Here is a 13,001-nt window from a genome sequence, read left to right as displayed (position 1 = left end):
GCCCTTGCCGAATGTCAATGAATATTAACTGTTTTTTTTTTTTTGGAGGTATCATGTAAAAAAAAAGAAAAAAAAAAACCTTCGTGATGCAATTTTAACAGATTTTTTTTTCTGGAGTAAAAGCAAAATTAAATGAGGACAGGGAGTTCTTGGTCATGACATTAGTGTACGTTTGGACAAAGTTCGGAACAAGTTCATCTGCCAGAGGTGTCTGTGTGGTTGGAAGAAACAGCCAATGGCTGTGCAATGTTCGCTTAAAACGAACATGATTCCGAGGAAGGCTGGGAGCAATTGCAGGTGTCAGGTGTACCCACTACATGTCTTCAATTTATTTCCTTAAGGATTTCCCTCGTCTTTGAATAAACTAGATTCAGAGCGAGTTACAATATTTCTCCAGAAGTTCTGTTCTTGTGAAAGAAAATCACTTCCACTTATTCCCTCATGAATAAACGTATTCAGAGATCACAGCTTGTATATTACTGATGCTAACTGCATTCACTGTATTGACATAATTTCATGAACTAAATCCTTCTATGAAATGTCAATAAATGGGACATGTTTGATCGAAAACTATGGTATTCGTTTTATAAGACACCTTGTAAAGGTTTAATTTAAAATTAACTCATAACAGAGGCAAGGGACAAGACAATTCATACATTCTTATACATATGATCAGCGCCTAAGCCCCGTCTCCGACAAGCTAGGACCAAGGAGGGCCAGGCAATGGCTGCTGATGACTCGGCAGGGATAGAAACGTAAACCCGAATTCTATTTTTCGCAATGTGTCAAAAGCAACACTTTTAATCCTAAATGTCAAATAAAATGCGAAAATGACAATTATAATCCACACCAATAACGAAACTTTTCAAAATTGCGTTCACAAATTCAAAGTGAAACGAAGAAATATAAAGAAGAGCGATCCTGAACTTTACACTAAATAAAAAACAGGACAATATGCTAGCTAAACTCCATTTTTGTGAATAAATATGACAAGTGTGTTCTCCAGTACCTCTCGTTAATGGAGAAGGCGGTCACAAAGAAGTCCTGGGCTTCACATTAAGGTATAAGTATCACTAACCTGAATTTCTTGTTAAGGAATTTTACTTTGGCATTTCATTCAATATTATTTAATGCATTAACTTAGTATAGCATTAATCAGCTAATTTTTTTAATAGCTTTCTTTGTTAATACCTTTCCCCATTATTATTAATACCTCCCCCAAAGAGTTTATAAAATAGACGGTTTAGTTAATTGTTCATTTATTTGTCTGTGTCTGTCTGTCTATCCTTGGACAGGATTACGTTAAAATGCTCAACGGATTTCAACGAAATTTTCACCACAGAGATCTTAGGTCATGGACGTCCCTATCTAATTTTGTAGTTCAACCTGATCCGGATTTGTATTTTTCGCTGTTTTATAGAAAATGTCAAAACAAACTGACGGATTTTGATGAAATTTTCACCACAGATAGAACTTGGGCCATGGACCACTCCATTAACTTTCAGGGATCCGGATTCTAGATATGGTTCCGGCGGATTCTAGATCCGAATTTGCATTTTATATAATTTTAATGATAACGTCAAAGAATTGACGTATTTTGATGAAATTGGATTTTCACCGAATTTTAACAATGCCTCGGAAGAAACCAGGAAATTTTACAGTTGAAACAGATCAAGATCACGATTCTAGATCAGCATTTCACTTTTCACCATCTACACCCAGCAAATGAAAAGGGGGATGGGCTACCTGTAGACTTTAGACTTAAGTTAAAAGTTACAGTAGATTCATCCACGGTCAGCATATGAAAAAAGAAGTGTTTTTCTGAAGACTTGGGTAAAATGTTGGTAATATTCATTGGCGGAAGTCTATGTCTCTAATTGCTCTTGTTGTTATTATTATTATTATTATTATTATTATTATTATTATTATTATTATTATTATTATTATTATTATTATTATTATTACCTTCAGTTTCTACTTCCATCCCATGTACCCACGTTACCCCAATCCTACTCCTATACTCACTCCACTCTTATATTGTTCTCATAATTTCCTAATTTAAGCATAGAAGTATAATGCCTCAAAAAAGTAAAAAGTCTCTTAATTGTGTTACATTACTTTAATCCCTGTCTAAAACTTTAAATTGAATCGCATAAATTCTGTGTATCTTATAATTTTCCTCAACATGTTTAGCTCAATTTTGTAAGTTAAAAACTTAGAAAATAAAAAAGCAACACGTGCAACAAAAGCTGGAGCTTATAACAAGAATAAAAGATAAATAGAGATAACATCATCCGCATGTGCATACATATAAACATGGATTCCAGAATCTGCATCCCACACGCTTCATCCTGTATGACAATCACCTATTACCTGGAAATAGTGAACGTTGATAATATCCCTTTGTCAAAGGTATGAATATTGGAAAAAAATCTAATTAGATTCCTAGAAAATATAATGAATTATGAAGGTAAAGAAATTCATTCATTTACCGATTTCTATATCCCCTCTAAAAATGAGAATTTTTCCAAATTTTCTCCCACTTTCATACGGTTTTTCATTTCCTCATATATGAAATCTTTATTCCTAAAATTGTGTTTCGTATTTCAGTCATCTCTGTTTTGATCAGCTCTCACTGTTGCCCACATCTCCATTTTCATCTTTCTCTTTCCTGTATTTTTCTATTCTCTTAAGGAATTTTGTCGATTTTTTGAATAGCTGATGCCTTGGTTGACCTTATTCTGTTGAAGTTAGTATTTTTTTTTTTCAAATCCCTTAAATCCTCTCCCTACAAAAAAAAAGAAGAAAATGTATGCTAAACGGTATTAAATCTCAAATTGCATATAATTTTCTTAGCGATCTTCAACCCTTTGTCATTCCTGATCAGACTCAAGTTCTCTAATTTCCTTTCTGTTATTTCTCTACTTGTCCTACACCGAGCAATATCATCTACAATTCTATATCCTAAAGACCTAGGGAGACACAATGAACTATACAGATGAGCCCTATTTTCCGTAACCTAATCAAAACCGAAAGGTCTCATTATCAGGGAGGTAACAGAATTCACTTGAAAATAAGATATGCTGGCCATACAAAAGGACATTTGATATCATAGATTTCATTATTCTTCTTTACTATTCGATAACTGTAAAGCTTGAAACAAACATATCTCTACTATCCAGAAAGTGAAAAGTAATAGCCTGGGAAGATGTTTCCTTTAAGTGACCTAGAATTTATACAATTCTTTCCTTTCACTTCAAGAAATGAAATGAGATCTCAACAAAATCCACTCAGGGTTTGGTAATGAAGATGCTAAGGAAGGTATCAGATATTCCTTTAGACAGTAGTTTTTCTCTTTACAATAAAGTCTGTAAGTTGCTCAACTCCTCGGTTGATTCTTGCTTTACTGCTGTAGTGATATACTTCGGCTAAATCCATCATAGCACGTTCTATTTCTCCATACGGCGAAGTTGTGAGAAATGTCCTTGGTGCCTCCTCATAGACTGCAGTTACATCGGCCGGTTCTTTTGATAGTAATATTGGGTGGTAACGCGTTCACCTAGCATTCGCCTGCCAGCAGATCGATCGCAGCCCGGACCCGACAGTTCAAACTGTTTACTGGGGAGGCTACTGCTGTGGTTGGGCACTATAGTAGAGGATTGGGCTAGCCCGACTGACATTCTGGTGCGAGTCTCTTCAAATGATGCTGGAACTGAAACCAAACATCTTTAACCTTCAAGGTTATGTACCCCACAAATTATTATTATTATTATCATCATTATTATTATTATTATTTTTATTATTATTATTATTATTTGCTAGGCTACAACCCTAGTTGGAAAAGCTGGATGTTATAAGCCCAGGGGCTCCAACAGGGAACATAGTCTTGTGAGGAAAGGAAATAAGAAAAAACTTCAAGAAAAGTCTAAGAACAATAACATTGATATAAATCTTTCATATATAAACTATAAAAACTTGAAAATAAGAGCATAAAAACTTCAAAATAACGAGAGGAAGAGAAAGAAGATTTTAATGTGCTCGAGTGTACCCTCCTGCAAGAGTTCTCTAACCCAAGACAGTGGAAGATTATGGTACAGAGGCTATGGCACCACCTAAGACTAGAGAACAATGGTTTGATTTTGAAGTGTCCTTCTCCTAGAAGAGTTGCTTACCATAGCTACCGAGTCTCTTCTACCCTTACTAAGAGGAAAGTAGCTACTGATCAATGACAGTGCAATAGTTAACCTCTTGAGGAAAGAAGAATTGTTTGGTAATTTCAGTGTTGTCAAGTGTATGAGGAAAGAGGAGAATGTGTAAATAGCAGGCCAGATTATTCTGTGTATGTGTCTGTAAAGATGAAATGAGTTGTAACCAGAGAGAGGGATCCAATGTAGTACTGTCTGGCCAGTCAAAGGACCCAATAACTCTCTCGCGGTAGTATCTCAACGGCTGGCTGGTGCCTTGCCTTGTCCAACCAACTACCTATACATTGATCAGATAAAATAATAATAACAATTATTATTATTATTGTTATTATTATTATTATTATTATCATTATTATTATTACTATTATTATCATTGCATTTCGATAAGAGACGCTCTTTTTTGAAAGTTTAATAGTAGATAATGGCTACCTCCGTGGCATTAATTTAAAAGTCAACTTTTCAATTTATCTAATATCTTCTTCACAACAGAACTGTAATTTTCCAATAATTGGGCTATTCTCATGCTTAAAGAGGTTATGGATAATCATCGGTAAATCCTTAATTCTTTCACTTCAAAAGACAACATTATGAACATAGGTTTATTAACTAAGTTCAAGGGCATTCCAAGGTTCGGAGATTTATCTTTCTTTGTCATTTTCAAGGGTGGGGTCAAGTTGCAATGCGTTTCAAGCAGCAGGATACTGCTGCTCATCATCAGGCTTGAAGAATAAGTGATATATTAGGGCTTCATGACTGTATTTAAATGAATTCGGGTAGGTCTCATTTCGGGCTTTGAATTCTCATTGACTGGGAATGCCCCGAGGGAGAAGGTAGTAGCTATGCTGGGAGTTGCGCTCTGGGCTAAGCTCTCAGTCAGGTGATTGGGTCGTGAGTAAGTCAAGTGTGTTAGATTCCCATTTAAAGGAATCTGTTCTCTGAATGGCTGTGGTGCTCTCTGGGAGAGGCTCCGTTCCAAGCAAGCTCATTAGTGCTGCCGTCGTTGGTGTTGTCTTGATTAGCATGGCTAACTGTCGTCGGGGATGGGGTGGAAGTTCTTTTGCAGGCAGATAGGATTCACATTTCCTGTGTAGTGTTGGGGAAAAGGTTTCTCTTGCTGGATCATTAGGTCCTCCAGAATGCTAAACTTGCTGTCAGGGGCACTGCCGATGCTTTTGATATTTTTCAAAATGTGTTCTCATGAAATGGATCTATCATGGATTTGTTGGTAATCTGCCTTATTCACACCTTGATGTGCATGATAGAAGAGGCGTTATGACAGCCGTATGGTGGTCAACACAATGTAGCTACTAGGGCATCTTCAGATGGGGATTTGGTAACGGTAGACCACATTCGTTCTCTTCTGACTCTCCTGCATGGGAGGGGCTTGGAAGATGCCCATTGCTCAAAAGGACCTGTGATATACAGTCCAATGAGAGAGAACCTCTTTACGAAGGCCTTGATGGAGGAGGCCTTGTATCTGGTAGGGCATTCACTGTCACCGTTAAATCGAAGTCCAAGATTCAACGGTTTGCTGAGTCGTATGGAGCCGAGTTTCAGTGGTTTTGAAAAGGGTATCCAGGATGGGTAGTCATCCGTCGGGGCTGTGCTCTAGTGTAAAATGTAAGGAGCTGCACTCCTCACGAGGTGCAACAGAGTTCCTCGACTTCTGGACACAGAAAATGGGGTTTTCCATCCCATTTTCTATGGCATCGTTCGTAGTAGTGTTTATTGTATTACAATTACTTCCTTATTTAATTAAGCTAATGATGTATTGGTTTTTGCTCTGCTGTATCTGTATGCTCGCCATGCGAGTTTCTGCTCGCTGGTCAACACCAACCATATTGCGACGACTGTTTGATACCCTTGACAGTGAGGCACAGAAAGAAATAGATATCTGTTTGAGGCTCTGGGTGAGGATAGAAGGTTCATCCTTGCCAAGATCCTTGGACATATGTCTTACAATGCTAGTGACATTTTTAAATTTATATCAGAAGCAGGTTTTCTTAATGCTATTTAACTTTTACAACATATTTACTTTTCTGGTTTTAATTGAATATTCTTTTAATCTTTATTTATAATAAACGATATCGGCGTCAATGACCTTCGATGTCAGGATGCCAGAGAACTTCAAATCATTCATTCATTCCCGATTAAATAATATCTCACTGCTCCTATGTTCTGGAAAGCGGGCTATGTTTCGCTACACGTGTTAGCCCAGTGGGCTAGTATTTTGGTGTTCATTTTCAATTATACAAACTTCAGGGGTGAATACACACTTAATAAAGGGGATAGTTGTAGCCTCACGATCCAGCATCTGTTCGAACATGGACTTGGCTTTCATTTCTAATGATCAGATTAAACATATCAAACACACGTTTCTACCCTATTCTTTTATTATCATCATGATGAATAAAATAAAGAGCTATGATTATATTGTATATTCCAATATTGAATATAGTTAATAAAGAGGTTTGAAATATAAAACGTTGGGCACTTTTATTCTGTTCGAACAAGTAACTTTCGGCAAAAGTATCACCTATCAGCGTTTTTCAGAACCGGGTGAAGGGAGGCTCCTATGATATGTATTATGATGACAAAAGGAGCAAAACAGGTATCTTTTATCAAGGTCAGTAACTTCGTTAATAGAGGTTTCCGCCAGTAGTATATGGTATTCAAAATAGTGTATTCACAAAGATCTCTTTGATTATGCGAGTTCCAATGCCCTAACAAATATTGCATCATACTATAATTGACCCCGGAAAGGTGCCATTATCGCACATTGCCAACAAGCCCAAAGTGAATCCAGTTCACAAAAAACAAATACTGAAATCATCGGCAGTTCCCCTGACAGCAGGAAGTTTAAAGTTCTAGAGGCCCTACTGATTCAGCATGAGTAACCTATCCTCAACATTGCGTAGGAAATTTTTCTTCTACTACCCTATCAAAAAGCACTGCAACTAACCAACCCCACCTCACAACTATAGTTCGCCATACTAATCAAGACAACACCGAGGATGACAGCACCAACGAGCAGAGCAGCAGCTTACCTAGAACGAAGCCCCTCCAAACGAGCACAACGTCCAATCACAGAACAAATTCCTCTCACCAGGAATCTTATACACGTGACTCACTCACTAGTTCACAACCAGCCCAGAGCACACTCCCGACACAGGTACTGCATTTACTCTCAGGGCATTCCCAGTCAATGAGAATTTGACGGGCGAAATGAGACTTACCAAAATTCATATAAATACAGCCATGAAGCCCTCATTTATTATTCATTATTCAAGCCTGATGATGATCAGAGATAGTTTGCTGCTCGAAACCTGTTTCAACTTGATCCTACTCTGGAAACGACTTAGTACATAAACCTGTATTCATATGTACTCTTTTGAAGTAAAAGAATTCATTAATTCAACAATGAATAGCCATACCCTCTCTAAGAATGAAAATAGCACAATTACTCACAAAATGCAGTGTTGTTAAGAAGAATAAGATTAGATCAATAGAAGAGATGTGTTCATTATTATTATTCTTTTATTATTATTAACCAACCGACAGTTCTAGTTGAAAAATCAGTGCTATTGGAAGCAGACCGGTACGGAAAGGAAATAGAGAAATAACGAATAAACTATAAATAAGAAAAACATTGTATTAACTATAAGATATGAAGATCAGTAACAACTTTGAAATAGAACAGTCGTATATAAACTATGATAAGATAATTCAGTTTTATCTCATAGCTTTTTTGTGAGCTATTGGCCACGTATCTGATCTTTTCAGGAAGTGATGCACTCATCCGTCCTCTAAGAACTCCTTACTTAAAATGCAGAATTTCTCATATCAAGAGATATGATAAGAATACTCAAGGTTACATTGATTAACCTATATACTATCTCACCTTAGTACCATAGATTTTATCAGTGATCAAGTAAGATGTATTGTAAATGATAATAAAATTTTTGGTTATCTTTGCGGCTTTATCATGACTACTATCTCATCGTTTCATCATTACAAGCAACTCAGTTATTGAAGAAAAAATAATAGTAGGTTTATGAATAGTGAATGGGAGTGAGAAGTGAGATTTTTCTGTTAATATTTCTTGGGCTTAGTCATATAAAAAAGATAATCATCGAATTTCTTTCCGAGTGGCAATAAATGGCACTAAATAAAATGCTCTGTATAGTGATAAGCACATAACCCATTTTTATTTTTTTTACATAAGCAGAATATCTACTAGAACACATAAAAAAAAGAGAACAAAAAGTTAAGTATACATCTTTAGATTATACAGAATTTATAATGTAAAAGAGCGTTATATACTTGATCCTTCTTCCTCTATTTTTCTGATAGTTCCTAACTTACCAACAATACGTATCATGTTCCTATTTTAAATCATTAATATCTTCATACATCATTGAAGTTATCTTGGGTAAGCATAGCCCAAACGTTAATGTTTTCTGTGCTAAGAGACACATTAAAGATAGGCAAAAGGGATTCTAATAACCTTAATTAAAAATGGGAATTTATAATGTACAAATTATGCTAAAAATTTCCAAGAACTAAAAGAAGCCCTGCTTTTTTAAATATGAATACTTTCCTGTTTACCTTTCAGTCATTAAAGAACATAAATCCATTATGTGCATATACTAAAACTTCTGGGGTGAAATCGAGATCTTAGAATTTATCAGCTATCAATAAGTAATATAAAACAGGAGCTTCTGCGAATCCAAAAAAAAAAATCACCCATATTGAATACTGTTTACGATAGAGCACATTTCATCTCAGATTCTTGTTTTAGGCATAATACTACAATGGCAAATGTTGATATTTAGACCATGTTTTCTATACGCTTTGAAAATACAGTATTTTCTATGCCTGTAAGCCCAATTCAAGTCCTTGAATTCATTACCCTTATCTCTGCAGTTTCGAGTTGTCAAAGGGATGCAGTATTAGATAACTATTGCTCTTATATAAAAGGTATAGTAACCAATTACTGTATTTCCGCTACATACACAAGGTAGTTTGGAACCACAAATATGACTGCTTCTTAAGATCAACTTTATGATTCTATTTGCATAGCAAAAGACCATTTCTCTTTTTGACATTATTGGTATCGTTTGATCTTTAGTAATGTATATGCTAAATGAGCTCTATGTGTCTTAAACTAGCTTATTAGAAGGCCTGTGGTGTGAAGGAATTATTATCAATAATCTAACAGGAAGATATGGAATTTTTCCAAATATCCAGATTTCATTAGCATCATATCAAATAACAAAAATATAAAATGATTAAAAAGTAGAAGCCTGGGTCAAGAGCAACAAATATTTCGGCGAAACGAAAGAACTTTAACTGCCTTTGAAGAGGAGAACTAACAAGTGATAGAACATTAATCATGAAGGGGTATACTATTCCTGAAAGTACTAAGAAAAGCTGCTTTTTAGAAAGGTTTTTTTTTTCTTTCTTTTTTTTTTTTTTTTTTTTTTTATTGGAGAAGCATTATATGAAGTTGTAACCCTTGTAGGGATGAAGATGACTCTGAAGGAGACTAGGAAGGAGGACTCCCCCAGATTTGTTTTCTATCAATAGAAGTAGCCAGAAATGGTGCAACGTTCATTAGGGTGTGCATGATTCAGAAGAAGAACGGGAGCAAGTACCATAGCTTGGTGCGTCAGCTATATACCTTCGGTTATATGAATGAGGTACAATGTTTTTCCAGAAGTTCTGCTCCTGTGGAAGAGAAAATTATATCCATTCATTCTCTCCATTTTCATTACTCAAATCATACTATTTGTTTAAACTCTTAAAATATAGGTATCCACTGCATTCTTGTTATATGACTTACCAAAGAGCATGCAAACATTTTAGTAATAGATTGGCTGATTAAATTGTTTTGTAACAGGTTAAGAGATTAAGACATTACAATTAAAAGTTAATTCTAGGCATTAATGAGGCCTCGGAATATGTGCTGTAAAAAAATGGATTTTCAACTCACTTTCTCCTTGAAAGGTCTATGCCTCATTGTTGGGTTAACACCTATTTCGTAGTAACCAACAGGTTTGCCAGGCTGAAGTGGTTCCCAATTTGGAATATCTGCTATGTTATATTTTTCCAAATCATCTTGTGGGTGACTGTAATTGGTGAAAGGATTAATAAAATGGAAATGCAGGCTTATTATCAGTTGTTCTTAGATTACGCTGACCTAATGTCAATTCAGACATCCAAGAAATTTGTTTGCTACTCTCTCACTGCTAATATCGATTTATTTTGGTCGTTTAATGGGCTGTATAACAATAATAAAAATTAATTTTGTATTGTGTCAAGGTTATTTGGTGAAATAGTAGTTAACTATCCTCACTAAATTTCAAGTGCCATAAACCGTAAATCCTTAAAATCACTTGGGAGGTCCAAATATACTTCTAGTTATTTATCTAATCAATATAAATAAAATAGAACCTATAACCTCTTTTTCACATGAGGATGAAATCTATGACTCTGACTCTCAAGTGAAAGGCAAGGGTACGACCTAACGGGTTAACAAATTCCCCAAGTACCTTAAAACTTACTAGTGTAAGCTACTCGCCTTACGTACTAGCGAGTTTTCTTTTTCTCTATTTCATAATTTTGACGCAATTGATAGTAATTCCTTGAAATGACGCCCATCTGAGTGATTATGATAGAAATTAACAAATAAACACATGAGAAATAATCTACATGTAGACCAAGCCCAAGACTATCCAGTGAAATACAAGATCACTGCTAATAAAGCCAAAAAGAGTCCATAAAACAGATTAAAACTCAAGTACTTATACAGTAATTCAAGAGCCACCTGGGCAGTTTGTGAATTTGACGAAGCTAACTAGTATGCAAGGTCGTTACCTGCCTAGGTAACTCCTTTGGGACTGTGTCAGTGCACAATTTCCAACACTAATGGCGCTGAAAGTGCAGTAATCTCTATCATATTCACTCAGAGGGATTGATTCAAATGAAATGCTTATAACTGAATCACTGGCAGAACTAGACGTTAGCTGGTATGCAAAGATATAGCCTGCCAAGGTAAATCCTTGGACAATGTGTAAGTGCCTAAGCTCAAACCTCTTCGTGGTTCCTGCTGCCTCGGTTGGTAGTGATACTGCCTTTTATTCTAGAGTCGGAAATTAGATTCTGAAATGGGTATAAATGTATATATCTATTTCACACCTGAATGTTGGTTGAATACCATCAAATTCACTTAGAAGGGGTACATCGGATAAATTGCTCTCAGTTGATGAGTTACTGATTGGTCAGGAAGCTAGGGAAAACTCACTGACAAGAAAAGTGACCAGCTTGTGTCGGTATCTCAGTTTTTTATTGTTTATGGCCTCGGTTGGTTCTGTCTGTAGCACCCTGGCCTTTGACTCAAGAGTCCAGGGTTTTATATAGAAATGAGGTAGGAATTTATTTCGATTGTTCTTGTGATCGTGGGATGATTTCCCCAAATAATGATAATGATGATGATTTTAATAACAATAATAATGACCAGATTAATCCACAATTGTTTGGTTGGAATTCAATATTTGGGAGCTTTCTAGAGTTTGCTCAGTTCGATCTTCAGCCAGGAAGATATACATGCACACAATTGTGGATCATATTTCTCTATTAACTATTAACGTTGTTGCAAATAAGTCTTGCTACAACATTGGTATAAATGATTATTTCAACTAACCCACTAACGACGAAATTTGTGAACATATGCAGAAACAACTGTCCGACTCTTTGGTCTCTCTCGGTCATTTCTCCACCCTTGAGAGGTAAGTCAAACATATGAACCAAGTCGTCTCCATGAGATACACCTGTTTCAAGGAGCGGTGTTTCATATCCCAGAGCTTTCACCTTCCTATACAATGGTGCAGCAAAAACAGGGGTTCCGGGATCACGATGCGTCAACACATACCTATTTAGTTTCAGAGGTGTTAGTCTCTACAAGGGACAAACTGCTATTGAGAGTTTTATTGTCATATTTTTATAGTTCAAAATTTGCAGAGTTTTATACTGAACAAGCCAAGAAGTCATCAACTTGCCCAGTGTAGGTAAGAAGTTAAGATAACATAAATGAAGCCGGCTATAATTACGATGAATAGATACAAATATACGAATCATCAACCAAAATATAAACATGAGTTATTGGCAAGTTAGATATATCTCACAGGGAAAAAGGAAAAGACACACTAAAGTTATTTTACACATAAACATCTAATGATGTTTTGTACCTATACTTACGTGTAGACTGTAGATCCTGATTCTGCAAGGTGTGAAGCTGAATCCCAGACGCAGTGTCCTAAATGACGATCAGATATACCCTACAAATGGTTTTGTTCATTAAAGAAATAAAGTCCGCGTTTATCTTGGAATACTACGAAATTATCATGTTCACTCTGGATTACAGTGGTCATTTGAAAGTGATTCAAGATATCTTAATTTGATCATCTTTTATTATTGCCTGGTGTGCCACCTCTGCAATGAGAAAGTTTGATGATAAGAGGTAATAAAAAAATCCCCAATGTCTGTCTTGTAAGAAATCTTTGAATCATCAATGATCAGGAAGGAATAGTACTTGTCTGATATCCTTTAATCTGGGTACAGTTGGACACAGGAATTCATGACACACCACTCTCTAGGGAAATGCACCCTGTCACCCCTTCCTTCTCAGCAAAAAACCAAACTGCTAGTGTAGGAGTGATGGCAGAGGTGGTGAGCAAGGGGACACACAGGAACTCGCCATGCAGTAATGGTATGACATGGTGCACTTTCTCAGAG

General features: G+C 36.0%; 1 protein-coding gene across 3 annotated transcripts in view; it reads right to left on the bottom strand.

The window, feature by feature from the left end:
- Nucleotides 1–8,394: 8,394 nt before the first annotated feature.
- The window catches only part of LOC137657929 (esterase E4-like), a 71,229-nt gene continuing 66,622 nt past the window's right edge, over nt 8,395–13,001 (bottom strand). For all 3 annotated transcript variants that reach the window (XM_068392624.1, XM_068392626.1, XM_068392625.1), the window contains exons 10-13: nt 12,465–12,544; nt 11,911–12,138; nt 10,201–10,336; nt 8,395–9,935 (exon numbers count right to left, since the gene is read on the bottom strand). In XM_068392624.1, the coding sequence (XP_068248725.1) occupies nt 9,822–9,935; nt 10,201–10,336; nt 11,911–12,138; nt 12,465–12,544 (558 nt within the window). In that variant the 3' untranslated portion in view covers nt 8,395–9,821. The remainder of the gene's footprint in view (nt 9,936–10,200; nt 10,337–11,910; nt 12,139–12,464; nt 12,545–13,001) is intronic.

This window comes from Palaemon carinicauda, chromosome 18 (assembly GCF_036898095.1).
Source record: "Palaemon carinicauda isolate YSFRI2023 chromosome 18, ASM3689809v2, whole genome shotgun sequence".
NCBI classification, from domain to species: domain Eukaryota; kingdom Metazoa; phylum Arthropoda; class Malacostraca; order Decapoda; family Palaemonidae; genus Palaemon; species Palaemon carinicauda.
Note: the sequence above shows the minus strand (reverse complement) of the source record. Positions and strands in the feature narration are given on the sequence as shown.